This window comes from Amblyomma maculatum, chromosome 1 (assembly GCF_055883805.1).
Source record: "Amblyomma maculatum isolate TAMU_Amacu chromosome 1, ASM5588380v1, whole genome shotgun sequence".
Classification (NCBI taxonomy): domain Eukaryota; kingdom Metazoa; phylum Arthropoda; class Arachnida; order Ixodida; family Ixodidae; genus Amblyomma; species Amblyomma maculatum.
This window is the reverse complement of record NC_139344.1, coordinates 355,299,195-355,327,033: the sequence shown is the minus strand read 5'-3', so window position 1 is coordinate 355,327,033 and position 27,839 is coordinate 355,299,195. Positions and strand designations below refer to the sequence as shown.

Here is a 27,839-nt window from a genome sequence, read left to right as displayed (position 1 = left end):
TTAGATGGATGGCACCAGAGAGCTTAGAGAAAGGCATCTACAATCACAAGACTGACGTCGTAAGTATGCGAGCAGGTGTGACTGTTGTATGCGTTATGCTAATTTTTTTTCTTTTGCCCTGCTAACAATTTTATTTTCGCAACCAACTCGGGCGGTTGTTTTTCGCAGTGGTCCTACGGTGTGCTGCTATGGGAGCTCATAACGCGCGGTGTGACGCCCTACCCAGATGTGGACAACTGGGACAGCAAAATTTCTGAAGCAGGGACGCCGAATGGAGCGACCTGATTTCTGCCCGACCGTGCTGTCAGTATGCTTGCATATTTTCCCTTTTTCTTTTAAGAAAAACACTGAAATCCTAAGCCCTGGTTCTATTAATAAGCGCTCGCTTCTTTCGGCACCCTTTCGTCTATCCAGGTACAACACCATGCGTCGATGCTGGCAAACCGACCCAACGATGCGACCTCCGTTCAAGAGGCTGGTCATCGATGTCGCTGACGTGATAAACAATTTGGAAAAGAGAGAGAGGGACAGAGAAGTCAACTTGAATGTCACTTACATGAACTGTCTACATCAGGACCTCACTTGCGCTGCGGAGCCATCAGTGGAATCAGCCATCAGTGGCTCCACAGCATGTCGCATGTCTCAAAGGCTGCTCTAATGTCCTTCAGGGCATGTCAGAGCATACTGTGAGAAAATAATCCTTTAATAACGCGTATTAATTTACGCCACAAATTCGTTATGAATGCCTGCTGCCATCGAAGGGACCGTTGTTTAGGATCCTCTTTAGAAGCCAGTTTTCAAACCAGCGCCGAGCCTCCATGCTAAAGGTGCGCATCTCAAAAAACGAAGGTTTTGCAAAACACAACGAGTGCGAATACCTGGTGACCAAAGCCGCCGCCGTGTATGAATGTAACACGGCGTTTAAACCCTGAGTCACAAGTGCAGGATGTGTATGGCATCTCTCTCTTTCGCTGCGAGCTTGTAATGCCCTTAGCTGAAGTGGACATGCGCGCACTTGAGCACAAGTTTGTGATGAAACATGATGAACGAATATATAACTATCAAGAAGCAATTAGGGACATCAACTTAACACGAATAGCAACGGCGAAAGTAAGGCGATACCTTCTGCTAGGTTCAGCCTCGTCGCTGTCCATAATGCACTAACGGGCTCATTTAAGCGTTTTGTTACAGTACAAGGAGGGAACGAAGAAATGAATCCTTGGCGTCCGCATATGCCTTCTCAGTGCTAGTTGTCAAAACAGCTGAGTAAAATAGCCCGTGTGCTATTGATGTCTACTGCAAAACCCAGCCACGCCGTCTGTAATTGCAAAAAAAATTGTAATTTGTAAATTGTATTTACAAAACCAGAGCGCAATTGCGAATAATTTGTCAGGCTCTATGATAAGCAAATACTTTATAATATTCGCCATGTGTACAAGACTGTTTTAGGTGTGAGAGCGCAGCCCTTTAGACTGATGATGTTTTATTTGTTTCGATAAAGTTGTGCAACCTTCTCTCCTCTAGGCCAATCAGAGCCTCTGCTTTCTGAGTCTGCTACGCAAAAAAAAAAAAAAAAGAACTGAACTGCGTCTTTTTTGTTATTTACTGTCGCCTGAATTCTTCAAGGCATTGTACAGTGTTTTGTTCCGTTGTAGAAATAAGAACTAAAATCGTTGTCCAAATGTGCAATAAAAGTTGCAAAAGGAAGTGCAACCAAAGTCACTGTTTTGCATCCTTACTTTGTTCATGTTTCGGGCTTGCATGTGCTCTTCAAGTGACATCACTTTATTTTCATAAATATTTCAAAGTTACACCAACTACCGCTGTTTGAAAGAAACGTTTCTAGGGACAAGAACAGCATACATCACAGAACAGTGCATATAGTTGCAACCTGCAGAACAGCTAGTTCCAGTGGCCACATTTGGCGTACGGCAAAGCTGAGGACGTATGTCAACGGGGTAAGCTATAGTGTCAGTCGCATTGTATGTCAGACACAGCCTGCGTGATATTTATTATAAATAACCACTTTGTGATCGCTGGTATCATACATGGCGTTTTCATTTACCCAATTTGATAGGCCGGTTTAACTAAACCCGCTGCGTATGCGCGCGCTTACCGGAAACAGGTAAGCAGCCATCATGGCGGTATAGTCTTCGCGACTCCATCTGCGGGGCAGCATTCTTTTTTTTCCGTTTCGAGAGGAAATATATCTCGCAGCATTTTTTCTTCGCTGGATATATTGCATTCGGAGAAAGCAACCAGTGGTATGACCCCGGTTTGGCGGAGGGTGCGTGACACGCATGGGTGCCGCTTAGAGAAGGAAGCAGCTGCGGCAAAACGGAAAAGCGGTGCACAGGCGTGGTACTCAGTCCTTGAAACGTTGCAGGTTGCGGTCAAAACGGTTTGCTGTTTGATTTCACACGATTTGCAAAAAAAAAAAAAAAAAAAAAAATCGCACGCACACCAATACAAGCGCTTTCACGCGTTCAATCTACGTTCGCATTTCGAACCACTTTCTGTTATTCCCTGGGATAGAATCTTTTAACGCAATAGCGTTAAGGGCTCCGTTCTCGAGAAAATCCGGCGTTGACGTTGTGAGCGAGAAATCACAGGCAATTGACTCTGGTAGATGGCAGCTGGTGGCTGCCATATAGGCGCCCACTGATTGATCGTAGGCTTGCCTGACGCTACGCAGCCACATCACATGGTCGATTTGGCAACCGCTGCCAACTCGGGCCTCTCCTTTCAGTTGAAAGAGTGAGATCAGAATATAGCCTTCCAAAATCCTTGCATTCTAGGCACGTTACCCATATCAACGTTGGACTCCGGAGGCACCCCTGACGCTGTCACGGCCTACACTTAAAGGCGAAGCTCACAAATGTGATCCGCCTCGATCGAGCTGCCCGGCTTCGTCACGTGCACCGTCCATGTCCTACCGGCTACTTGCCAGCCACGGTAAATAGAAGAACGAGATGCCACCGACCTCCTGCCGCGCTGGCAGGTGTCAAAGTGAGGAGTAATCCTTTTTAGGGGAAAGGGAGAAAGTGTCAGAGGCAACTTGATGGCTTGGGTGTCTGGCGGGAACGGAGGCATGCGCCACCGGAAGGTGGCTGCCACGTAGGAAGAACTCAGAGGATGGCAACAGTGGAAAGAGGAGGGTATGAACAGTGCCGAATAAAGTGCAACCATTGGGTGGTGCTATGCGAAAAAGCGGAAAGATAAGCATCGTAGAAGCATGAAAGAGCACTGAGCGAGGTTTGAGGGGGAAGCTCAGTTCGCAAGCCGAGCCAACGTCTCGACAAGAGGACTTTGTCTGGGTGCCCAGGCGAAACGTTGGTTCGGCTTGCGAAATGCGGCGCGGCTCCCTGTTAACCATTGCTCAGCGCTCTTTCATACTGTGTAGCCATCTTCTTCCTCTCATTCTACCCTGGATTACCGTAGAAGAAGGCATTTGTGACAAAAAAGGGAAGAATGGGCAACGCATAAAGGAGAATAAAAGGTGCAGGAGGGAGATGCTGTTGACGATATGACTGCAGCGGCGGAAGCTTAGGAAAGAATACGGAGAATTTGACCAAAATTGATATCTAACTTATATTCGAATATGACCATTTGAGTGGCGCCCTCCAAATTGAGCTGTACCACCCCCAAAAAATCTGGCTGCCTGGACACCAAACATTCGACCTCTACAGTATCTGGCCAAAATTGAGGTCGGACCTATATTTCAAACATGGGCAATTAACTGGTCGCCTTCCAATTGGGATGAGCCACCACACCCCTTCCCAGCCCCCCCCCCCCCCCCCCACCCCCAGATCCCCAAATTATCAACCTCGTCAGAAATTGGCCAAACTCGACGCTAATCGAATTCGAATATGGCCAATTCAGTGGCAGCCTCCAAACTTAGGTGGGAAACCCCCAACATTTGGCCCCCTGAAAACTCGAAATTTAACTTCCGCCTATTTTGATCATAACTGGCGTCTAATGTAATTTGAGCCAGGCCAACGCGATGGTGACTTGCAAACTTAGACGGCCCTTCCCCAAAATTTGGCCTCTTTACTATAAAGTTTGACTTCGTCCAAATTTGACCGATAAAAATGGCAACTAAGCAACGGTCAACAAAACGCATGACTTGTTACGTAAACCAGACACACAACTCCCGGTGTATTCGCATTTCTGCACGTAAATGGACTTCGGCGCACCTATGCAACTTTTTTTTTTTTTGAAGGCGAAGACATCCTGAAGTCGGCGACATATACGTCTGCGGGGCCTAAAAATTTAATCCCATCCGACCTACCGATTGCCCAGGCGTGTAGTAGTGCGCAGGGTTCGTAAATGTGGTGGCTCTCGGGCCCCATTTTTTTTTTTTTTGCGTTGATGTTGGGACGTACCCATCGCATTGCAAGCTCGACGCATGACTGACAGCAGCCAACACGTATTTAATATACTGCTGTATCCATAAATGAGGGAGTGAAATGAGTCGCAACGCACTCATTGTGCAAATATTAACATGCCAGTATTAATAATTGCCAGCTCCTGATCTCCACTGAAGAGGCAGGAAAATGAGGAGAACCACGAAAATTTGCAAGTTCTTAATGCACACTATAAAATTCACCAAGCGACAGAGTACTTGCGTGCGGTGTGTAAAAAAGCGGGAATGCTGTTCTCAGTAGCTTTATTTTATACATCTAGAGAGTATAGGTGGCTTACTATGAAACAAAATGAACGTTTTACTTTCACAGTACCGAAATTTCGCGGCAGCCTTGCGTTAACCTGTGTGCGCGCAAACCAGAGGGAGATCCTAAACTTAATTCCTCCGCGCCGCCCGTTTCTTCGAACGTGTGGCGCGCGGAGTTGCATATACCCACCATGGGGGATTAGAGCGGAGTCCGCTGCGCTCGCTTCTTCTGACGCTGATTTGCTGCTTCTTCATTGTACACCTAGCAAACTACATTGTGCCAGTACACAAATATACAATCATGCCTGACACAATAACGCACAGCGTTCCAGTCCCCTGCCGACCCTTTTTCGTCACCGCGCTGCCCATCTGGTTCACCTCTTGGCCCCTTCCCCTTCAAATAGCACTCTGCACCTTCGTGTTGTCTAGACCAGGCTGAAGTTTGCAGACACCGATGGAGAAGTCACGCAGTTTCGCTTTATTTATTTAGGCTTTGCCATTTAAACCGTTCCTTGATTTGTTCACACTGATATCTGTTCTTCACATCTTCTCGCATTGTATGCATCGTGCGCGTAATCCGGAACTCTGCCGTCAAGCTTAGTGATAGAACGGCTAATTGGGTTAGTTGGTACAGATTGATATTTAAAATGGAGCAGCGCGCACACACGGTGGACGAGAAAAGGACAGACATCGAGGCACTCGCTATAAACTGAAGTTTATTCAGAATGTGAACGACAACGCCAACTCCCGACAAACAAAGCCTTGCCGAACGGCCGATCTGCGTGCCAGCCAGGCAAAGGGAACGCTGCAAGGCAAGCGAGGCAGTCTGCAACCCGAGTCGTCTCCAGGTGCAGAGAGTGATGAAGAGAGAGTGAGGAGGACGCGCGACCGCGCGCGGCACCAACCATGATGTAAGAATAATATAATGGCACCAACCAACGAGAACCGACGGGGTGTCGGATACGGTCGAGGCAAGATCGGTGTTGTCATTCTAACCTATAGTTTTGTAGTCAATAAGTAGAATAAACTTCGTTTAATTTGTTACTGCTAACAAGAAACAACTTATTTCATTACACTGTCGCTGTTCTGCAGGGTCAGCGTTCGTCACACAAACACGTGTTGTCTGACGGGCGCTTGACCCGCAGAACAGCTACAGTATAATAAAGATATGTTGTTTGTGAATAAACTTATGTTGATAGAGCCTTGAATTCTGCCGTTTTCTCGTTTGTGCGTGCTGCTCCGTCAATATGAAGATTAGTGATGTACGAGGCAGCTTACATTCATTAACGAGACTACGGAACAAAGGACTGAATGACCAGTTACGAGGAAGTTGGCATGTGGGACTGTGCCAGGTTCCCGACCGAAGCTACACCCAAGACATACCCGCCCTAATTTCAAAGTGCTGTGCAAAGTAAAGACAAAGACAGTCAACTACGCCCCCTCCTCACGCGGCACTTAGTCGGAAGGACGCAATCATCCTAAGGCAAATACAAACCGGGTCACTCCTCGCCCCGGCAGTACACGTCCTTCATCCAGACATCTAACGAGTGATGTGTATGCATGTAAGTGGGTACGGCAGACCAATTGTACATCAGTCATGTGGGACTGTGCCAGGTTCCCGACCGAAGCTATACCCAAAATATACCCGCCCTAATTTCAACGTGCTGTGCAAAGCACAGACAAGGTCAGTTAACTATGGGCCATCCAGCATGACCGGGGTGCGCTCGAAAAGCACAAGCCTCACGGCCCACCACAAACGGGCCAAAATGAGGTAATGCAGAGTAGGGCATAACCCCGGGCCGACGATTGGCTAGCGTAATGACGCATTAAACCGTCGTTTGCCGGCATTTCATTAACGTTATACATAGATACGTATACGTAACGTGTTTTAATGTTTTAATAATGGAGCTTCCTTGATAAGCCAGGTTTTCTACAACCCATGCTTTTTAAATAATAGCTCTACATTCTTATGAGAGACGGACGAACCTACGTGAAAATGTAACTTGGGCAAAGAGTGGATCCACGTAGGTTACACAAGCGTCCCAAAATGATGGTTGGTTGGTTTGTGGGGTTTAACGTCCCAAAGCGACTCAGGCTATGAGAGACGCCGTAGTGGAGGACTCCGGAAATTTCGACCACCTGGGGTTCTTTAACGTGCACTGACATCGCACAGCACACGGGCGCCTTGCTTTTCGCCTCCATCGAAAAGCGGCCGCCGAGGCCGGGATTCGATCCCGCATCCTTGGGGACAGTAGTCGAGCGCCCTAACCACTGCGCCACCCCGGCGGGGCCGTCCCAAAATGATTATGATTCCATTTGGTGGAAGAAAAGGACTGGAACTAATGTGCAGTTGCGTCACAAACTACTTCAGACCATACATGTCAACGGGGCGCCTAGTTCTGTACAGGGCATATAGCGAAGTGAAATTAAACAGTCTTGCGTGGAGGTGATTCTGATGCATTTTTTAATTAACCAATCAATCAATGGCCCCACGGACCAGAAAAAAAAAATCACGATCAAGCGTGACTGGAGAAATCAGAATGAACAAAGAGAACAATGTGCATTTTTAACGAATGCTAGACAACGTGAATGAAGGCAACATGCACACTTTTGCTGTTTGTTTTTTTTTTCTATCGCCCCTTTTCACGAAAACTCACAAGTAGGGTGTCTCAAATATCACTTCAAAATGAGTTCGATCAATTTCGCTCCCACCGTGTCTTCTCGTACGTTACGGAACCTGCGAACTTGGCGCTTGGCAAACTTGTTGATTTCGGGGCAAACGCTGAAACCGACCGCTGGCATGTGTAGTTTCCAATTTTCGACATTTTGCGTGATCGGTGTCTCCCTCACATCTCGGGCTGCAATGGCTGCTTCCCTCTCGCGGACATAGCGATCAGCCTCTCCCTCGATTGAGACAATCGGTCTGAGTTCAATCAGTGTGCATGCGTATGCGAATACTATGGCCATGTCAGTCACCTGGCCGAGGTCTTCATCAGACGTGATCAAGGCATTCAAAGACTTATTATCGCCGCTAGGGTCGATCAAGGCAGCGGACGCATGGCACCAGTAATGAACCAGGGGGTTCAAGGCCGCCGAATACGGTGACCGCCGGCATAACCCGAGGTCTATGAGGTAGGGACTGTACGAATTACGAGAAAAGAGCTCTTCGCCTGCTTTGAAGATGGCGCACTTTTCCTCGGCAAGGCATGGAAAGAACATCCACTCCATCACGTCATCATCGCAGCCTGATTTTTTGGATAGGTGGATAATATCTTGAACGACGGCACAGTGCTTGTACCTCGACGCCAGAGTACCAGCTCTAACAATGCCCATTTCGTGATGTGGAAAGCGATTAAAGAACATATCCAATGCTGCAATCAATGACAGGTAGGATTCGTTTTTCAGCCAGTCGCCATATTTCTCCTCAGCTCGCTCGAAATAAGACGAGGCACACCAGAAAGGTGCTCGTTCAAATAACTTCTTCAGTCGCTCTTGTAAACGCAGCAAGCCATCTGCTTTTCTTACATGCTTGGCTTCAAGAATCCGATACATGCATACGACAGCAGCGAACAGGCCCTTACGCTGATCAGCGTCCCCACTACCTTCCACTGCAGTTGACCCCGCGACATCCGAAGTACTGCTCAATCCCGGCTCTAGGCTCACAGCCAACAGATCCCACGGAGATATCTGCTCGCCAGCGAGTCCAATAGTCAATCCAAACGAGTTCCAATCTTCGACCAAGGTAGCCTTGATCTTTGCACCTTCAACGTGCATAAACTGGACAGCGTACTCTACACGCAGGCAGCCGGTGTTCAGAGCCGCAGCCACAGCTTTCACCAGGTCGTCTTCGGAAGCGAAGCACTGCGGCACACACACTGTTGGCTTCGAGCCAGGATGGGCTGCGAACCACTCCGACGGGTACTCCCGAGGCCGAGATTTCCGTGTAACAGGTGCCTCGGCGCCAGGACTATTGTCGCCCAACGCAGGCCCTTCTTTTCCAAAACTCGCACAAGCCATTGTAAACACAGACATCAAACGTCACCCAGAACACTGGCAATAAACAAAGCGGCGTTTGCAACAATCACGAACTACGACTGAAATATGCCAAAAGCAGTGTTTACCGCGTTTTCGTAGTAACGCTATAGTAACGCTATCTAATCGTTGGCCTTGGGCGTGGCTTTGACTGGCTACACGAGATTTCGTTCAGGACGCAAACATGCGGAGAATTACAACGTTTGGTACAATAATAAAACATAATAAGTGTGCAACTACATAATGTTGCGGCTGAGTTTTTTTGCGTTTTTAAGTTTCTTTTTTACGGCCGTCTCACCTTTTAGTACAAGATTCCGCAAACTGTGCTGGCCACACTGTGAGCACATAAAGAGCGCATGCGCGTGCATGACGAGAGAAAAAAAAAATCTAGAGCGGCGCGTACGTGACAGCTCGGTTTCGCTTTCGCTCGCTCGTACAGGGCCACGAAAGCAAGCCCACCTGCACTCGAAATCTGAGGCGCGCCTCGCACGCGGCCTATATGGAAAGCTAAACCCCCTCGGTACGAATTCTGCCAAAGCGCTGCGCCAGAGCACTCTTCCTTCGCCAAACAGAACCACAAATCAAGCTCGCTTCCACTCTGGTGGGGCCAACGCGTTGACCATGATTCAGCGCGTAAAAGAGACGGCAGCGAAGACGGCTACAAGGAAGAGCGGTCTTCTCCTGCGCGCCGGATTACAAAGCCGATTTCGTTCCAGCAGCAACTTCCCTCAAATTGACGTCCGACCGCTCGTGTACTTGGCAAACTTAGCGCCGGTCGCACGAAACAAAACTAGTAAAGCTTGCTAGCCCAGCGCAGAAAGCTTCGCGCGCGTCGCAATCAATTTAAAGGCAACGAAGATGAGCTGAATATGATGCTGTGTCGCACGTACCTCTCTCCGGTTTTTGCTTTATGAGCCATCTTTTCATCTTGCCCGGCTAATTTTCACAATAATGCCGTTCCGTCATCTGCCATTTGAAGTCGTACTCTACGATTCTTCCAGTGTGCTCAGCCTCGCAGTACCGATTGGGATGGCCCCTACCATGTTCTCCAGAAAACCTCTGCCGTCAATTACATAACTTAGTGTTGCGTCCTCTGCGGACTTGCGTCGCCGTGGCCGCGAAACAGTCCATGTCAATCGTGTGACGCCCTACTACGACCCTTCCGTTATTTCCGCCCCATAAGTCGCCAGTTTGGCTCCTTTTTTGCGGGGGAGGGGGTGGGGGGTTGTGGTGTACTGATAGTCATCGCTTCATCCAGTGCCATGCACCGGCGTATTGGTGCACGGGCCCGAAGACGAAGAAATGGGCCACTGTAATGGTGGTTGGCTAGGTGGTGTAAACTTTATTGGTCATTAAAACTGTAGGTGGGAGGAAGAGCCCCCTTCATGGCCTATGGGAGGGACCCGCTCATCGGGTCCTCCCTTAAAAATGGTGTGCCAGCCCCCTGGAGGGCCAGCCTGTTAGTTGTACTAGCGTTGGTGCGTCGCTGATCTGGTAGCGATGAGCTCCACATGAGCTGCTCCTAGAAAGTAAGCGCCACCTCTGTCAGGGAGAATGTAGATAAGTGGAACAGGTGACTAATCATCATCATCATCAGCAGCAGCAGCAGCAGCAGCAGCCGGATTATTCCCACTGCAGGGCGAAGGCCTCTCCCATATTTCTCCACTTAACCCGGTTCTGTGCTAGCTGCATCCACTTGACCCCTGCGAACTTCTTAATCTCATCCGCCCACCTAACTTTCTGCCACCCCTGCTACGCTTTCCTTCCCTTGGAATCCAGTTTGTTACCCTCAGCGACCATCGGTTATCCTCTCTTCGCACTACATGTCCTGCCCATGTCCATTTCTTCTTCTTAATTTCCACTAGAATGTCGGTAACTTGGATTATTTCTCTGACCCACTCTGCACGCTTTCTCTCTTAATGTTACCCCTACCATTTTTCGTTCCAAAGCTCTCTGGGTTGTCCTCAACTTAAGTAGAACTCTCTTGGTTAGCCTCCACGTTTCAGCCCCATAGGTGAGTACAGGTAAGATGCAACTGTTGTATACTTTCCTCTTGAGCGATAACGGTAAGCTGCTAGTCATAATCTGCGAGTGCTTGCCAAATGCGCTCCATCCCAATCCTATTCTTCTTATTTCCTTTTCATAGTCCGGATCTGCGGTTACTACCTGTCCTAAGTAGACATATTCGCCTACTACTTCCAGTATTTCGCTACCCAATTTAAACTGCTGTTCCTTCCCGAGGCTGTTGAACATTACCTTAGTCTTCTGCATATTGATTTTCAAGCCTACCTTTCTACTTTTCATGTCTAGGTCATCAATCATTATTTGCACTTCATCCCCCGAGTTGCTTAGCAAGGCAATGCATCAGCAAATCGCCGATTACTGAGGAATTCTCCATCTACCCTTATCCCTAACTGCTCCCATTCCAAGTCTCTGAATACTTCCTCTAAACAAGCTGTGAATAGTACTGGGGAGATTGTGCCTCCTTGCCTGACACCTTTCTTTATGGGAATTTTGTCACCTTCTTTATGCAGAACTGTGGTTGCTGTGCAGCCACTATATATATCTTCCAGCACTTCTACTGAAAAAACTGTAAGGGGCAATAACCTCACATTTTCTCACACAATCTCACTCAATTCACATAAGAAATCACGTACAAGTCGCATATAATTGCATAAGTTCTCATAGTTTCTTGTACATTATCATAAATTATGTACGATATTTTATGATAATGATGTGCACCGTATGAGACTCTATGCGATTAATTGAGGTTTTATGAGATTATTGCCCCGTAGAACTTTTGGTTTTTCAGACCCCTTGATTTCGCAATGCCTGCATCACCGCCGAGGTTTCAACTGAGTCAAATGCCTTTTCGTAATCAATGAATGCTATGTATAAGGGCTGGTTATATTCCGAGCATTTTTTTATCACCTGATTGATGGTATGGATATGATCGATAGTAGAGTACCGTTTCCGAAACCCTGCTTGATCCTTTGCTTGATTGCAGTCTAAGGTTGTCATGATTCTATTAGCGATTACCTTAGTAAATACCTTATACGTAACAGACAGTAAGCTGATTGGTCTGTAATTTTTAAGGTCCTTAGAGTCCCCTTTCTTGTGAATGAGGATAATGTTTGCATTCTTCAATGGTTCCGGTACCGTCGATGACATCAGGCACAGCGTATACAGGGTGGCCAGTTTTTGTAGCTCGATATCCCCCCCCGTCCTTCACCAAATCTGTGGTTATCTGATCTTCTCCAGCTGATTTCCCCCTTTTCATAGTTTCTAGTGCTTTCTTGACCTCGTCCTTCGTCACTGGTGGAACGTCTGACTGTTTTTCCCTACCACCAATCTCATTACGGTCCTGACTACTTTGGCTATACTGTGGAGATCTGTATAGAACTCCTCGGCTACTTTGACTATCTTGTCCATATTAGTGATGACGTTGCTCGCCTTGTCCCTTATCGCATACATCTGGTTTTTGGCCTATGCCCAATTTCTTCTTTACCGCTTTAAGGCTTCCCTCGTTCTTTACAGCATGCTCAATTTTCTCCATGTTATACTTCCTTATATCGGCCACCTTGCGCTTATTGATTAGCTTTGATATCTCGGCCAATTCGATCTGGTCCGTTGGTTGGAAGCTTTCATACTCTGGCGTTTCTTAATCAAATCTTTCGTCTCCTTAGACAGCTTACCGGTATCCTCTCTAAATATCCTACCGCCTACTTCTACCGCGCACTCAGTAATGATATCTCTGAAATTGTTGCTCCTTGCCTCTAGGGTAATGTCGCCATCCTCAGTTAGAGCTGAATACTTATTCTGTAGCTAGATCCTGAACTCTTCTGCCCTGCCCCTCACCGCTAATTTGATGCGTTTCTTTCTTACTAATCTGTTGCGTTCCTTCTTCAGAGTTAGGCTAATTCGGGACCTCACCATCCTGTGGTCACTGCATCGCACTTTCCCGATTACCTCTACATCTTGCATAATGGCGGGGGTTGAACAAATTATGAAGTCAATTTCATTTTTAGTCTCTCCGTTAGGACTTTTCCATGTCCATTTCCGGTTCTTCCGTTTGCTGAAGAAGGTATTCATGATTCGTAAGTTATTGCGCTCTGCAAACTCAACTAGTAACTCCCCCCTGCTATTCCTAGAACCAATGCCATAGTCACCTACAACCTTGTCTCCTGCCTGTTTTTTCCCTACCTTGGCATTGAAGTCGCCCACTAGTACAGTATACTGCGTCTTTATTTTTCGCATTGCCGATTCTACATCTTCATAGAAGCTTTCAACTGCCTGGTCATCATAACTACATGTAGGTGCATAGGCCTGTACAACCTTTAGTTTGACTGAACATAAAGCGCACGGGAAGACGCACACAAGAGAAGAAGACACAGGACACGCGCTCTTCTCTTGTGTGCGTCTTCCCGTGCGCTTTATGTTCAGTCAAATTACAATGCACCATCTAGCCCAACTTCAAGTTTTGTTAAACAACCTTTAGTTTATACCGCTTATTAAGCCTAATTACGATGCCTGCAACCCTCTCATTAATACTATAGAATTCATCTATGTTACCCGCTATATACTTATTGACAAGCAAACCTACTCCTAGTTGTCGCCTCTCTGGTAAACCTCGATAACACAGTGCATGCCCATCCTTCAGTAAAGTATATGCTTCATTCGGCCTCCTAACCTCACTAAGCCCTATGACATCCCATTTCATGCCCTCTAGCTCCTCTAACAGCACTGCTAAACTAGCTTCACTAGCTAGGGTTCTAGCATTAAACGTTGCCAGGGTCAGTTTCCAATGGCAGCCTGTCCAGTGGAGCCAGGCATTCTTAGCACCCCCTGCTGCGTCACAGGTCCGACCGCCGCCGTGGTCAGTTGTTCCGCAGCCGCTGGTGACTGAGGGCCGGGGTTTTATGGAGCTTATCATAGAAGGTTGCGGCCAATTACGGCACCAGGCTGTTCTGGTGAGGGAGTTCGTTGCCGGAGGTGTTCACCGGCATCAGGTCGCACCCCAAACCTGTTTATGCAATTCCATCGACACGCGGATTTTTTTTTTTTTCATCCTGTGGAGAATTGCGCGGCACCGGATTTGAACCCCGGTCCTCTTGCATGCGAGGCGGATGTTCTACCGCTACGCCACCGCTGCACCGCAGGTGGCGGTGCAGCGGTACTACATTGCAGGTAGTAGGCGGTGCAGGTACATCGGCTGGTTTGCCGCATAGCCAGCAGGAGGTCGGGGAAATGTTCGTACATGACTATCAGTAGGGGAGTGTACGAGTTTGTAGTTTATTCCGTGTTGGATAGCGATGGGTGAGGAGGTGCGTATATCTGTCTATAGGATCGATTAGAGAGCGGACTATTGAGTCTAGTCAGGCAGCCTTTTAAATGCATGCGACATCTGGTATGGAAGACCGGCGATGTCTCAGTGTGCCGGGTGAGGTGACCTACTGTCACGATAATCCCGCGGCTGCCAACGGGAGTTGTAGGAAGAGGACCATAGTCAATGCTATCAAACGGACTGCGGGCAGGACGAGGCAACGGCTGCAACGAAGCAGGGCACTTGTTAGGAGTTTTTCGGCGTTGACAAGATGGGCAAGGGCACACAAAATGGCTTACAAAGCGGTGCATTCCACGCCAGTAAAAGCGCAGACGCGGGCGGGTGTAGGTTTTCAATACTCCACCTTGGGCACAATGTGCATCAGCATGAAAAGTGGCGCAAATGTCGGCGCGAAGATGAGAGATGGCTACGAGCCATTTCCGCCTATCGAAAAAGGTAATTGCGGCGATAGAACAGGATAGAGTGGGACTTGAAGAAAGCCTGGACGTTAGTTATCCGCGGGTCGTTCCGCTGTTCCATGGCCATGTCGGCACTAGCAAACGACAAATCGTATGAGCAGATTTGATTAGTCGATGTAGCGCAAGGCAATGGCGAGCGCGAAATAGCATCCGTGTGGATATGCTTGAGGCCTGAACAATAAATGATACGAATGTCCTACCCCTGGAGACGAGCAAGGCAGCCGGACGGGTCTTTCAGAGAGGCCAGCCAGCAGAAAGCTTGGTGATCGGTGACCACATAAAACGGTCAGCAGTACGCGTAGGGCCGAAATATTCCGATGACCAAAATAATGACTAAACATTCCGCTTCCGTAACTGAATAATTAGACTCCGCTTTCATCAGAGTCTGGCCGGCGTACGCCACCGCCTACTCGCGGAAACCAGCCTTGCGTTAGGTGAGGACGACAACTAATCTAATTCCGTTGGCGTCAATGTTAATCTCAGTTCGCACAGTCGCGAGTCGAAGTGACGGAAAATAGAAGTCGAAACCAAAAGGCGGCGTAAAGTGCCGAAGGCATTTTGTGCATGCCGTCCAGCCGGATAGGCCGAAGCTGCTGGCGAAGAGCTGGGTCAGAGAAGCAAAGATAATGGCAGGGGCGAAATTTAAGCTGAAGCGGCGAAAGTAGAAGCAGAGGGCGACGAAGCTGTGAGGCTGCTTCAGCGATGTCGGGCGTGGAAATTGGACAACTGCACGAAGTTTGGTGGGGTCGGGAATAATGCCGTCCTTAGAAACGACGTAACCTAGAATAGTGAGTATTCGAGTAGCAAAGCGGCACTTTTTCATATTCAATTCTGAAGCCCGGCGGCGGTGAGACAAGTCAGGATGTCCTTCAGTCGAAGCAGGTAAGATTGAAAATCGGCAGAAAATACTACGATGTCATCAAGATAACAGACAGGTTCGCTACTTGAATCCACGGATAAGTGTCCATTAGGTGTTCGAAAATGGCCGGAGCGTTGCAAGGGCCAAAGAGCATAACGAACTCACGTATTCAATTCGGTGTGATGAAGGCAGTGTTCGAGCGGTCAACGTCAGCCATCAACACCTGCCAGCAGCCAGAGCGCAAATCCAACGAGGAGAAAAACTCGGGCTTCATGCCGGCAGTCCAGGGCGTCATCAATGCGTGGCAGAGTGAGGATAGATGTCCTCGTGCTTGATATTGTTGAACCCGCTGTATTCCACACAAAACCAGAAGGAACCATATCTAACTTAGTTATCAACACAACCAGACAAGCCCAAGGACTGTGGGACGGTTGTGACACCCCAACACCCGGCGAAGCATGTCGTCGACGTTGGCGCTCAGATGCCAACGCGCGATAGTGGCGCTGGCGCAAGGTGCGTTTGTACCGGTGCCGGTGGTGCGATCAACGATCAACGTGCCGCCCATGGCAGTTTGAGGAAGGTAGAATGAAGTGAAGCTCTGATGGAGGGCGAATAGTTGATCGCATTGCGCAAGCGGAAGATCAGCGTCAATGGCATGTTTAAAAACGTCCTGGGAAGCCGAAGCGGTCGCAACATCGCTAGAGCTTACAACGCTAAGTCAATGGAAGTTGTGGTGCAAGGAGAGCATATTGAGCGGGATCAGGTTCATCAAAAACGTGCAGTGCATTCGCCGCGAATCAGGACTGCTGGAAAAAAAAATTTGGTTTGGTTTGGTTTGGTTTGGTTTGTGGGGTTTAACGTCCCAAAACAACTCAGGAAATTCGAAGCGTAAATTGCACACTGGCCATCTTGGATCTCGAGATTAACGAACAGAGAGAGGAGGCAGAGGTGGCGGGAGGGGGCTTCGTGAGGTGTAGAGATAGCAGTCACGGGAGTCACGAGCTTATAGGAGAGTAGTACGATCGAGGACAGCAGAAAACGAACTAATGTCGGTATCATGGGCAAAAAAAAAGTTTTGCAGTCCGAGTAGGTACACGCTTTGTCAAACATTTAGAGCCTAGGGGGTCTACTTCTGAGCCATCAGTTTGTCAGTTTAGGCGTTCAGTCGTGTCCGACTCTTCGTGACCCTATGGACCATGTCACGCCACGCTTTCCGGTCTCTCACTATCTTCTTAACATCACATAACTTCATCTGCAGTGCCTCGAGGATGCCATCTAACCATCGCGTTCGCTGCCTACCCCTTCTCCGGCGACCCTCAACCTTTCCCAACATCAAATCTTTCTCCAGCGACTCCTCTCTTCTCATTAGATGACCAAAGTAGCTGAGCTTTAACTTTAGAATTTGACCCTCCAATGAGCAGTCAGGGTTTATGGTCGACAATATCGACTGATTTGATCTTCTGGCAGTCCAAGGAACTCTCAAGAGTCTTCGCCAGCACCACAATTCAAACGCGTCAATTCTTCGGCGGTCAGCCTTTTTCACAGTCCAACTCTCGCATCCATACATCACAACTGGAAAGACCATAGCACTAGTTAGACGGATCTTGGTTGGCAGACTAATGTCTCTGCTCTTTACTAGGCGGTCAAGGCTAACCATTGCTCTCTTTCCCAGAAGCAAGCGTCTCCTAATTTCATGGCTGCAGTCTCCTTCCGAGGTAATCTTGGAGCCCAAAAACAGAAAATCTGTCACAGCTTCCACTTCTTGTCCATTGATGCTCCAGGACTTGATAGGGCAAGACGCCATGATCTTTGTCTTTTTAATGTTCAGTTTAAGCCCAAACTTCTCACTCTCTTCTTGTACGCGCATCAGAAGTCTTTTGAGTTCCCCTTCACTTTCTGCCATTAAAGTGGTATCATCCGCATATCTAAGGTTGTTGATACGTTTTCCAGCGATCTTCACTCCAGCTGAAGACTCGTCCAGACCGGCCTTCCTCATGATGCACTCTGCATATAGGTTAAATAGGCAGGGCGACAGTATGCAGCCTTGCCTCACCCCTTTCTCAATCGGAAACCAATCAGTAAGACCATGCCCAGTTCTGACTGTGGCCTCTTGCCCTTCATACAGGTTCCTGAGGAGACAGATGAGGTGAATTGGAACTCCCATCTCTTGGAGAGCTTGCCACAATCTGCTGTGATCTACGCAGTCAAACGCTTTCGCATAATCAATAAAGCAGAAGTAAATGGGTTTCTGGAACTCTCTTGCTTTTACCATGATCCAGCGAAGGTTGCCAATTTGGTCTCTAGTTCCTCTGCCCTTGCGAAACCCAGCTTGCACGTCCGGAAGCTCCCGATCCACATACTGCTGCAGCCTACCTTAGAGGATTTTCAACATCACCTTGCTAGCATGCGAAATAAGCGCGATCGTGCGGTAGTTGGAACAATCTTTGGCACTGCCTTTCTTTGGAATGGGGATGTAAACTGACTTCCTCCAATCCTGTGGCCACTGCAGGGTTGCCCAAATCTTCTGACATAATGTATGCAGAATGTTAGCAGCGTCATGGTTGAGGTTTTGAAGCAACTCAGCTGGAATACCATCAATTCCGCTAGCTTTGTTCTTAGCAAGGCTGGCTAAGGCCCCTTCAACTTCACTCTTCAGGATGCCCGGCTCGAGATCAGTAATGAAAACCGTCTTATCTTGGGTTTGCACATCCGGATCCTTCTTGTACAGTTCTTCTGTGCATTCCTGCCACCTCTTCTTTATCTCTGAGGCTTCAGTGAGGTCCTTGCCTCGTTTGTCCTTTATCACGCCCAGCTTAGCACAGAAGCTTCCTTTGATATCTTTGATTGTCTTATACAGAACTCTTGTGTTCCTTAATTGGCTGTTGTCCTCAACTGCTTGGCACTGTATGTTCAGGAAGGCATTCCTATCTCTCCTTGCTATTTTCTGAAAATCCGCATTGAGAATCTTGTATCTTTCTCTTTCCCCCATAACTTTTGCCATCCTCCTTTCCTCAGCTATTTGCAAAGCCTCTTCAGATAACCAGTTTGGTTTTTTGCATTTCTTTTGCTTTGGAACTACCTTAGTAGCAACTTCTTGTATTATATCACGAACATCAGTCCACATCTCTTCGGGCTCTTTGTCTTCTAGATCTAATTCTTGAAATCGATTCCTCACTTCCACAGCATATTCTAATGGAATTTGATCCAGATCATACCTGAAAGGCCTTCTAGTTTTCTTCGTTTTCCTCAATCGAAGCTTAATTTTGGCAACAAGAAGCTATTGATCGGTGCAACAATCGGCCCCAGGCCTTGTTTTTACTGCTTGTATAGCGCTTCTCCATCTCTGCCGGCAAATAATATAATCGATCTGATTCCTGAACAGACCGTCCGGGGAAATCCATGTGTACAGGCGCCTCTTGTGCTGTTGAAAATGAGTATTCGCTATGGTCAGGTTGTTTTCTTGACAAAACTCTACTAGCCTCTGCCCAGCTTCATTTGGCTCACCAAGACCGAACTTGCCTGTAATTCCGGATATTTCTTCACTCCCGACCTTAGCATTCCAGTCTCCTATGAGAAAAACGACGTCTGATGATGGGGTGCGGTCTAAAAGGCATTGTAGGTCCGCATAAAATCTCTCAACGTCAGCTTCTGAGCCATACTATGTGGCTTGTATAATGCATTCCCAGGTTTCCAAACTTGCTGAAGACAAGCAGGTTTTTCGTTCTACCCTCTCCAATGGCTAGGACTTCCACGATTGTTAAATAAGTCATAATATCCCTATTGCAAAAACCAATGCCACTGGGTCCTAGCGTCCCAGCGCCATACCTGATTATGGGCCCAGTATGACTCTGGACACTGGGCGCACTGGGACGTGTCATACTACACGCTCCGCACTGGCGGCACTGGTCGCCCGGAGAAAAAAAGGCCTAGGATAAAAATTAAAACCTAAATTAAATTAAATTATTAAATTATTAAATTAAATTAAAAAAAGCTAAAAAGTAGAAGAGCACCTAGCGTGCTTCGAACTCACTACCTCTCTAGCGCTCTACGCTAACCACTCGGCCACGCCGAGAATTGGTATCCTTTGAAGCATTTTTGCATATTATGTCATAACCACATTTACAAGGTTGGGACTTCATGTTTCGCAGTCTACAGGCCATGCTGCCGCTCTAACAATTACAACTTCTTGATCATTGGAGCTTGCTGCCTGCTCTCACGACTTGCAACTAATGTTCTGGATGCCTATGCGCACTATTTTGTGCACTGGAATCATTTTAACATGTGGAGTTTGACATCGCTGGCAAATTTACCAACACCGGCTCTTCGGTGGTGCTCTGCTACTATGGGCGTAATTTCCGCGGAACACAGAGCTTTAGTACAAACCTTCAAGGAAAAAAATGCGACCAAGCTTCAATACCGGCAAGTGCCGCAGCGACGACACTATTTTGTGAGTAACTAAACCTTATTTGTATGTAAACATTTCAGGAAGCATTGCGATGACCGAGGGCTCGGCTGCTTTATACGCAGAGCAAGAAGGAGCGCGAAAGCTTGATAAACACGCAAAATATTGTGCATTACAAGCGCTATGTTTTTCCTCTCATGGGCCCATCGCTCGGTATACTACTCTCTTCCTTGTTTTATTTTTTTCTTTCTGCTGTTTATACTGGGAGCGGTGCAGGCTACGCTCGCTAATGCGTAGGCCTTGTTTGGAGCCTGCGATTGAGCCCGCATTGAACATTTTGGCAGTAATAATTGTGTTAGAGTGCCCTCAAAGTCAGCTGTGAAGTTTGAGAGGCATGGTAGCCCACATTATTCAATTCCAGTTTTAGTTGTACGAGATAGTGTGTCATGAGATAGAGGCGCGGCGATCGTGGTCTCTCTCGAAAAGCTAGAAACGACCTATCGAAGCATGGAAACTCTAGAAAAAAGATACTGCCTTTGTTTTCTTACAGGTGCGCAACGATTCCGCAGCAAAAAGCGCTTACTTGAACCATATTTTTCATATGCGCCCCGATGGTCGATTCCAAGTACACTGTTGCCATGTTGGCCCCTGAGGGATGCTAACTGGTCGACGCCGCGGGCCGCACTGGCTATACTGGGACCAGTGCGGCCCCAGCGCACATTCAGCGCTTCTCCCAGTGCATCGCGAATGCCAGCGACACACCCAGCGTCAAAAAGCTAATCCCAGCGTTTTGCTCCCATCGTACCAGTGCAACCAGCGTCTTCCCGTTACTGCTCAAGTGAATATCGCAGACCTGCAGCGTTCCCAGCAGACCCAGTGCAAAAGCAGCGCGAAAATCTTACTGGTTTCGCACTGGAAGACGCTGGGAGACGCTGGTTGTTGCAATAGTGATACGGCTCAAAAGAAAACTCTCTGGGCTCTAAACGTTTGACAAAAGATATACGTTACACAAGGGGGCGTCACAGAGAGAGGAGAAGAAAATTTCTGCGCGGCCGCAGTCAATAATGGCCCGATGAATCGATAAAAAATAGTATTCGAGGACGATATCATGTGAACAGTTAGGCAGAACAATAAACTTAATGGATATAAAATGCCTTGGAGGAGCACACGAGCCGTGTAAGACGCTGAGAGGTGAATGTTCTTTGAGGCGGCGGTGCGGAACGAGAAGTCGAAAAGCGTAGTGGTTACGTTACGAAGTAGACGGCAGAGCGCTTCACTGATGACAGAAACGGCAGGGCCCGTGTCGACGAGAGCGATAACAGCGGCGCCTTCTAGATACACTTTGATAATGTTACTGGGACAACACGGATTATTTGAGGAGTTCGTAACAAGCGCAGTTCTTGCCCCGGTAACTGCGACTGTTAGTTTCCCTCAACGGCGCCGGCAGGACGTCACCGCATCAGAGAAAGCGATGGGCGACGAGAAGGGGATCGGATAGTGGCAGGTTTGGCGATCATGGGATACAAAGTGAGGACCGGGCGCAGTTGTTGGCGAGCATGTACCAACGGGTAGAATCGTACTGAAAGGCGCTGGCGGCCAAGACGTTCAATATAGTCCTGCCGACCACAGGCGCAGCAAATCCGGTGGTTGTCGGCAGCACGCAAAGGTTCGTAAACTGTTGGCGGACCCCTGAGAGAGGAGCTTGGCACAAGGCTCAGCTTGGTGCGAGGCTTAGCCGGCGGATGGAAGGCATCTAGGGATATGCTTGTAGGAACCAGCTGTGGGTTAGAGTCGCGGCCTGGCTGTTACTTGGGAGTACATCAGAGGTGCTGTCACAGGCGGCACTACGGGATCGTACGGCAAGACGTCAGTGACGTGTTCTTGCACGACACGGCGTACGATAGTAGCCAAAGACGGAGCCAGTGCAGGAAAAAGGCGGCCAGTTTTGAAAATTGAGAATGAGTGACACCAGGCGTGCGACCACTTCGGGATCGAACGCTTTGATTTGTTGAATCAACAGAGTGTCTTCAGAAGCTGTAGAACCGCCCAGGGCCAATGCGGATAGGGTCTCGTCGCACACACCGGAGCGCCGCGTAGAAGCGCGCTGCTTGCGAAGCTATAGTATATATATAGCTCTGGCAAATGTTTACGAATTAAATCAAGGTGTTAGGATTTTTCGATAGAAACATCTAAAAGGCGTCGTTAGCAATACCTTCGAAAATGTGACGTATCTTATCCGCTTTCAGCCTGATCGATGTAACTTGTGAAGGTCTCGTCGGTGCGCTATTGTGATCGGACGAGCGGTGGAGACCCGCGCGTCGGATGTGAAGGCCGGCGAAAAAGATCGAGACGAGAAGCAGGTGACTATGACCTCTCTCAGGCCAGAGCGGGAGGACGATCGCCTGGCTATGAGCTCTCAACATCGGCGCCGGTGAGACACCACTGAACCTGGCACCGGCCGGCCGAAGGGTATTGTTCGTCACGCGGCGCCAATTATTATGGGTCCAGCTAACACGTCGACGACCGGAACAAAAGAGCGGAAACGACCAAATTCTGGTCCCTTCAAGTGTCGAGCCTCGCTACGAAGAGCGGGCGTGCATCCTTTCTTCTCGTGTTACGAGCCGTGTTTACATGAAGGCGACAGTAGCGCATCGCATCGCATCGCATTTCGTAGCGCCTCACGGTAATGCGATGCGACAGCGTTTACATGTAGCGTATCACCTCTAGCGCGGTGGTGGCGACATGCGGTGTCGCATATCGAAGGTTGTAAATTTTCCAAATTCATTTATTATTTATTTTATACATAACAGAATGAAAGGAACGTTGTAATAAATACCAGAACAGCATATGAAGCGAAATTAAATACTTCTTCTCCTTTGTTTATCCAACCCGAAGGTATTTGAATATCCCGCGCTTCCTGTTCATGGCGCCCAGCAACGCTTACTAAGCCTATCACCTGCCCGATTCCAGAAGCTATCTTAAAATTTGAGGCGTTTTGTCGCCAGAATTGCGTGATGCAGGTATCTTCAGTCAAATAAAAAGCTTCGTTGACCACTAGTTTGCAGCGAACGCGAGACACAGTGGAGCGGCAACGACGAATTGGTGGTGAGGTGAGAGGCCGCTGCTTCGCCGGACGCCGCCATCTTGTCCGTAATGCGATGCGACCGGGTTTACATGCAAGGAAAAAGTCGACTTACCCCTCTCAATCCCGCCCTTCCTGGCGCATTAATGCGATGCGCTTTCCTAGCGCATTACCCCTGTTTACATGAATGCGATACGCTAGAAAGTTGATGCGATGCGATGCGCTAGCTGTCGCATTCATGTAAACACAGATTCCACCCTAAAAAACGGATGACAAGTGTGTGTTGTGGATCGGTAAAACGGAGACTTTGCATGAAGGCGACAGTAGCGCATCGCAACGCATCGCATTTCGTAGCGCCTCACGGTAATGCGATGCGACAGCGTTTACATGTAACGTATCACCTCTAGCGCGGTGGTGGCGACATGCGGTGTCGCATATCGAAAGCATTAGTGGTACCAGGTTGTAAAGTTTCCAAATTCATTTATTATTTATTTTATACATAACAGAATGAAAGCAACGTTGTAATAAATACCAGAACAGCATATGAAGCGAAATTAAATACTTCTTCTCCTTTGTTTATCCAACCCGAAGGTATTTGAATATCCCGCGCTTCCTGTTCATGGCGCCCAGCAACGCTTACTAAGCCTATCACCTGCCCGATTCCAGAAGCTATCTTAAAATTTGAGGCGTTTTGTCGCCAGAATTGCGAAGTCGACTTACCCTTCTCAATCCAGCCCTTCCTGGCGCATTAATGCGATGCGCTTTTCTAGCACATTACCCCTGTTTACATGAATGCGATACGCTAGAAAGTTGATGCGATGCGATGCGCTAGCTGTCGCATTCATGTAAACACGGCTTGTTGCTCCAGTCAGTCTCCCGCTAAAACGCTACCATGTAAATTTTGTACATAAAGTTTTCCCATATCACTTCAAAGACCGGTTTCCAGCGCCTCGTCCTTGTTCCTGCTCCGACTACCAACCAGGCCTGCACGTCGCAACCTGGATCACGACACTGCGCTGAACACGATCCGTAAACGTTGTTCGGCACGTAGCTTGCGCACTGCCGGGCGGTCGTACGCTTCCGCGAAATTGTTCTTAAATTCAGACTAATGGCGCATTCGGTTGGGAGAACTAAAGCAGAGGCACCGAGCATTGCAGAGCAGTACAGGAGCACGCCGAGCGAGGGCGTAACTGTCCTCCCACGGGAACAAGGACGGAGAAATAAACAGCATTAAGCAACAGGTGAAAAGCACAGAAGGTAAAAATTGGATAAATTCGATGGAAGAGAAACAGAGTGTGGAATTATACCGAAAGTGGAAAATGCAGATCAGGAAGGAAGATTTCTTTGATAACTCAAGAGGCAGTGCCCTACTTTTCGAAGCCAGATCAGGGTGCCTTAGAACACGCAGCTACAAAAAGAAATTTAACAATGGAGATGACGCATGTGCTGTATGTGGAAACTCCAGTGAAACAATTGACCATGTTATACTCGAATGTAATGGTATCCATCCGGAAGTTGGTGCAGGCGCAATCACTGTTCCTGAAGCTCTGGGGTTTAGAGATAACAGTGGCCGGGTGAATAAACCGGCGGTGGAAACTAGCAAAAAACGACTGGAAGATTGGTGGCTTAAAAGCAGAGAAGTGACATAATGTTAGTAATGTAGGAACAAAGTTTAATAAATAGAATGATGGTTTAGTTAACCAATCTAAATCAATAATTAAGATATAGGTAGAAAAATGGTCATGATAGCTACTGTTACCATCCATCCATCCATCCATCCATCCATCCATCCATCCATCCATCCATCCATCCATCCATCCATCCATCCATCCATCCATCCATCCACCCATCCACCCATCCACCCATCCATCCATCCATCCATCCATCCATCCATCCATCCATCCATCCATCCATCCATCCATCCGGGAACGCTCTCTGCGTGTCAAGAGCAGCGCGCCACGACCCCGTGACCGCACTTCTCTCCCCGGTATTCTCCGTCTGCCCGCAGTGGCGGCAGTTGCAACCCAAGGAGAGGCCAACGCTCCATGTAGAACTGCTTGTTTTGTATGCCTTTTTCTCACAGCGTGGCAATCTGCCTCCTTTAGCCCTTTCGACGCCAGCAGCGACTCTCAAACATGCATACAGCACCTGAGCAATGCTTTCCGCTCACCGAGCACTGACGCTTTGCAGCCGCCATTTTGAGCGTCGCCGACTCAAGAAAAAAATAAAAGGGGAGAGAGCGTGGAATCGGCTCTCCTAGCAGGGAATCCAACCAGCGGCGTTTAAAATTTGTGTACTGCGGAGCGAACCGTCCCGGAGCTCAGCTGAGTAGCGCCAATCGAGAGTAAATTTAGAACAGTCAAGGATGTATGTAAATTTTTACGAAGAATTTCATGGAAGAGTTTTCCGAGGGGAGCGAAACGGCGACAGGACATGAAATAATGATCCAGCGTGTCGAGTTCATTGTAGTATAAACACAAGGCTGAGGGTGAACAGCCAGATCTGTGAAGATAAAAGCTATAGGGGAGGAACCCTACACCTGAAATTTGTCAGACACACCTCGCACTGACGGAAAAGCCACTGACCAAGATTCCATTTACACTCCAAATGCCAGAAGTCTCCAGAATATAGGAAGAGCAAATGGAGGACTTCATCCTAAGAAATTGTTTGAATCGTGCAGCCAGCGTAATCCCATTCAAGGAAGCTGACGCAAGAAAGTCTGCATATTTGTTCAGTGAAATGCCACAATGGCCTGGAATCCACACAAGACTAATTTCACGGATATGACGCGCTGCGAGATAAAACTGCCAACGATGCAATCGGAAGCGTCAAAGCAGTAAAAACTGAACAAGCGTCCGTGCCCAAAGTAACGTTGCAGTGCTGTAAACAAACTTTCCGGATGGCTAATAAAATATCTAAAAAGTCCGCAGTAAAAATGGGAGTACATAGTCAAGTAGGCGGAGCGAGAAAGCTCAATCTAGTTGAGTAGAACAATCTCAACCCTTGCTTTTTGCTCACTCTATGCAGCATCAGTGGATATTACGATATGTGATGAAAAAAGTTTCAAATGGTAATCCAAAATGGAAACCAAGGTAAACACTGGCAAAGAGTTGGCATTGGTTGGGTTAAATGATATCATATACCAAACCGAACTCAGACGACGAGAAGTGGCTTGTGAGAGACAACACACATTTACTAATACGGAGATAAAAGCGACTGCACATATACCATGGTGTAAGAATATATGTGACAAACGACCTGTTGCCTTTGATATTTGATAGCGAGACCAATAAATATGAAAAAGTAAATTAGGTGAAGTAATAGAAATTGTTTGCGAACACGATAGAAAAGAACTGTGCAATTTAGGATGGTCTGTACTGTATACGTTGCTGAAATCGAAAATCCAGAGGAAGTACCATAGCCTCAGAGTACAGAACGTTCATTGCCACAAAGCTAGATAGGCCAAGGCAATGCCGCAATGTTTGCCGTTCGATCAGAAGTGGTCGAAGCTTGTAAGCAGAGCAGCCATTAAACAAGACTCGGCTGAATTCAAGAATAGGGCGCACATAAAGTTTGTATATCATAACAAGAGCAGATCCTCTCATTCTGTGCCTCTTGTGGCTTATGTGCATGGGAGTTGTGCATTCGAAATCTGTATCTATTGTTTTGTTCACTGCTACAGTCCTCTAGATAGCTCTCGCAAAAGCGCTGGTCATAGTGAAAAACTCACAAACCACATTCGCTCTATACCATGAGTTATATAAGGTCTTATGGCGCGTAAGCAACTGTGGCTATCATGCGCCAAACACAAGGTCGGACGGTGTACTGCGTTAAGTGACGAAATGCTTTGATATCAACAGCTGGTTTAAGATACTCGCTTCATGAATAAACAAAAACTTGTGTGAAATAGACAAGTGCTTTTTCACCTAAAAAAGCAACTGTAGAATGAAGTAAAATATATTATTTTTTCTCTGTTCTTCGAGCTTTGCGCCAGAAACCAAACTTTATTTATTATGAGCCCAGTGCATCATTTCACTTATTACGTGAGATGCGCTCTGCTTTGCTCATTCCATGCACCCCTGAAGTAGTACATCACTTCACATGCCATGATTTCACTCAGACAAGAGCGTCACATTGCGAAGTGCACCGCATAACTACACTAATAGCTGCTAAACTACAGGTCCTCGTAGCGTTTCCATGAACACAGAGTCCAGCACATTGGGCGTGTTATGTTCCGCATACAAATTGCGGTATATTTCACTTTGTCATATTATCTTCGCATTGTTTGAAAGCATTGCAAAAACATCAACGTAACATTTTATGGGTGCAGCACTAACATCACGCGTAACTGTAGCTAAGAGCCAAGGCACACAATGTAGCAAGCGGAACAAGTCATCGTTCGCTCCCCACAAAAAGTTCAATCTCCTTTTTTGCACTTATGAGAAGTAGGGAGAAAAATGTGCATATTGAATTTTCTTTCGTGAAGGGGGGGGGGGGGGGGGGAGGGGGCCTTGAAGCAGAGTGGGTTTTGGGATTAACGTACGCCATTTCAGTAACACTGTCCGGCGCCATTCGTTTTAAGCACTCTGTATTTACTCCACGAGGATATAACGTGCTGTACTCCGCGCGTTCACGAAAGCTATACATCCGTTGTAGTACGTGCAGCTCGACAAACATCAAGCATACGCATGCAGTTATGAGGAGGGAGAGTGAATTCATTAACTGAAGGGCCATTGCAATATATTGTTTTCTATAAAGACCATATGCGCAACATTTATATCGCAATCAATAGATTTCCTGCCTTTTGGGGCGAATGTCAGAAATGTACATATCGATGAAAAAAAAAAAAAGTAATCTGTACAGCTACCAATTAATTACGTGAATGTAAGTCTGCAATTTACAACATTTAAAACCGAAAGAGAAGAATAATTAACGCTTGTTTACAAAGCGCCGCATATGTGTTCTATGCAGTGCGCAGTCCTAGTCACCT

The 27,839-nt window shown here is 47.6% G+C and overlaps 1 protein-coding gene and 1 pseudogene across 2 annotated transcripts in view; one reads left to right on the top strand and one right to left on the bottom strand.

Annotated features, from left to right (window-relative positions):
• The window catches only part of LOC146207864 (uncharacterized), a 36,449-nt pseudogene extending 35,791 nt beyond the window's left edge, over positions 1–658 (top strand). Inside the window, exons 7-9 of the transcript XR_014700360.1 lie at positions 1–59; positions 169–303; positions 415–658. The exon at positions 1–59 is cut by the window's left edge and continues 101 nt beyond it. The product of XR_014700360.1 is annotated as an uncharacterized LOC146207864 (transcript). The remainder of the gene's footprint in view (positions 60–168; positions 304–414) is intronic.
• A 6,622-nt stretch (positions 659–7,280) lies between these two features.
• On the bottom strand, positions 7,281–8,827 carry LOC146207863 (uncharacterized). Its single transcript, XM_084591139.1, has one exon. The coding sequence runs from the start codon at positions 8,702–8,704 to the stop codon at positions 7,349–7,351; it is 1,356 nt and encodes a 451-aa protein (XP_084447265.1). The 5' UTR covers positions 8,705–8,827; the 3' UTR covers positions 7,281–7,348.
• Positions 8,828–27,839: the final 19,012 nt, after the last annotated feature.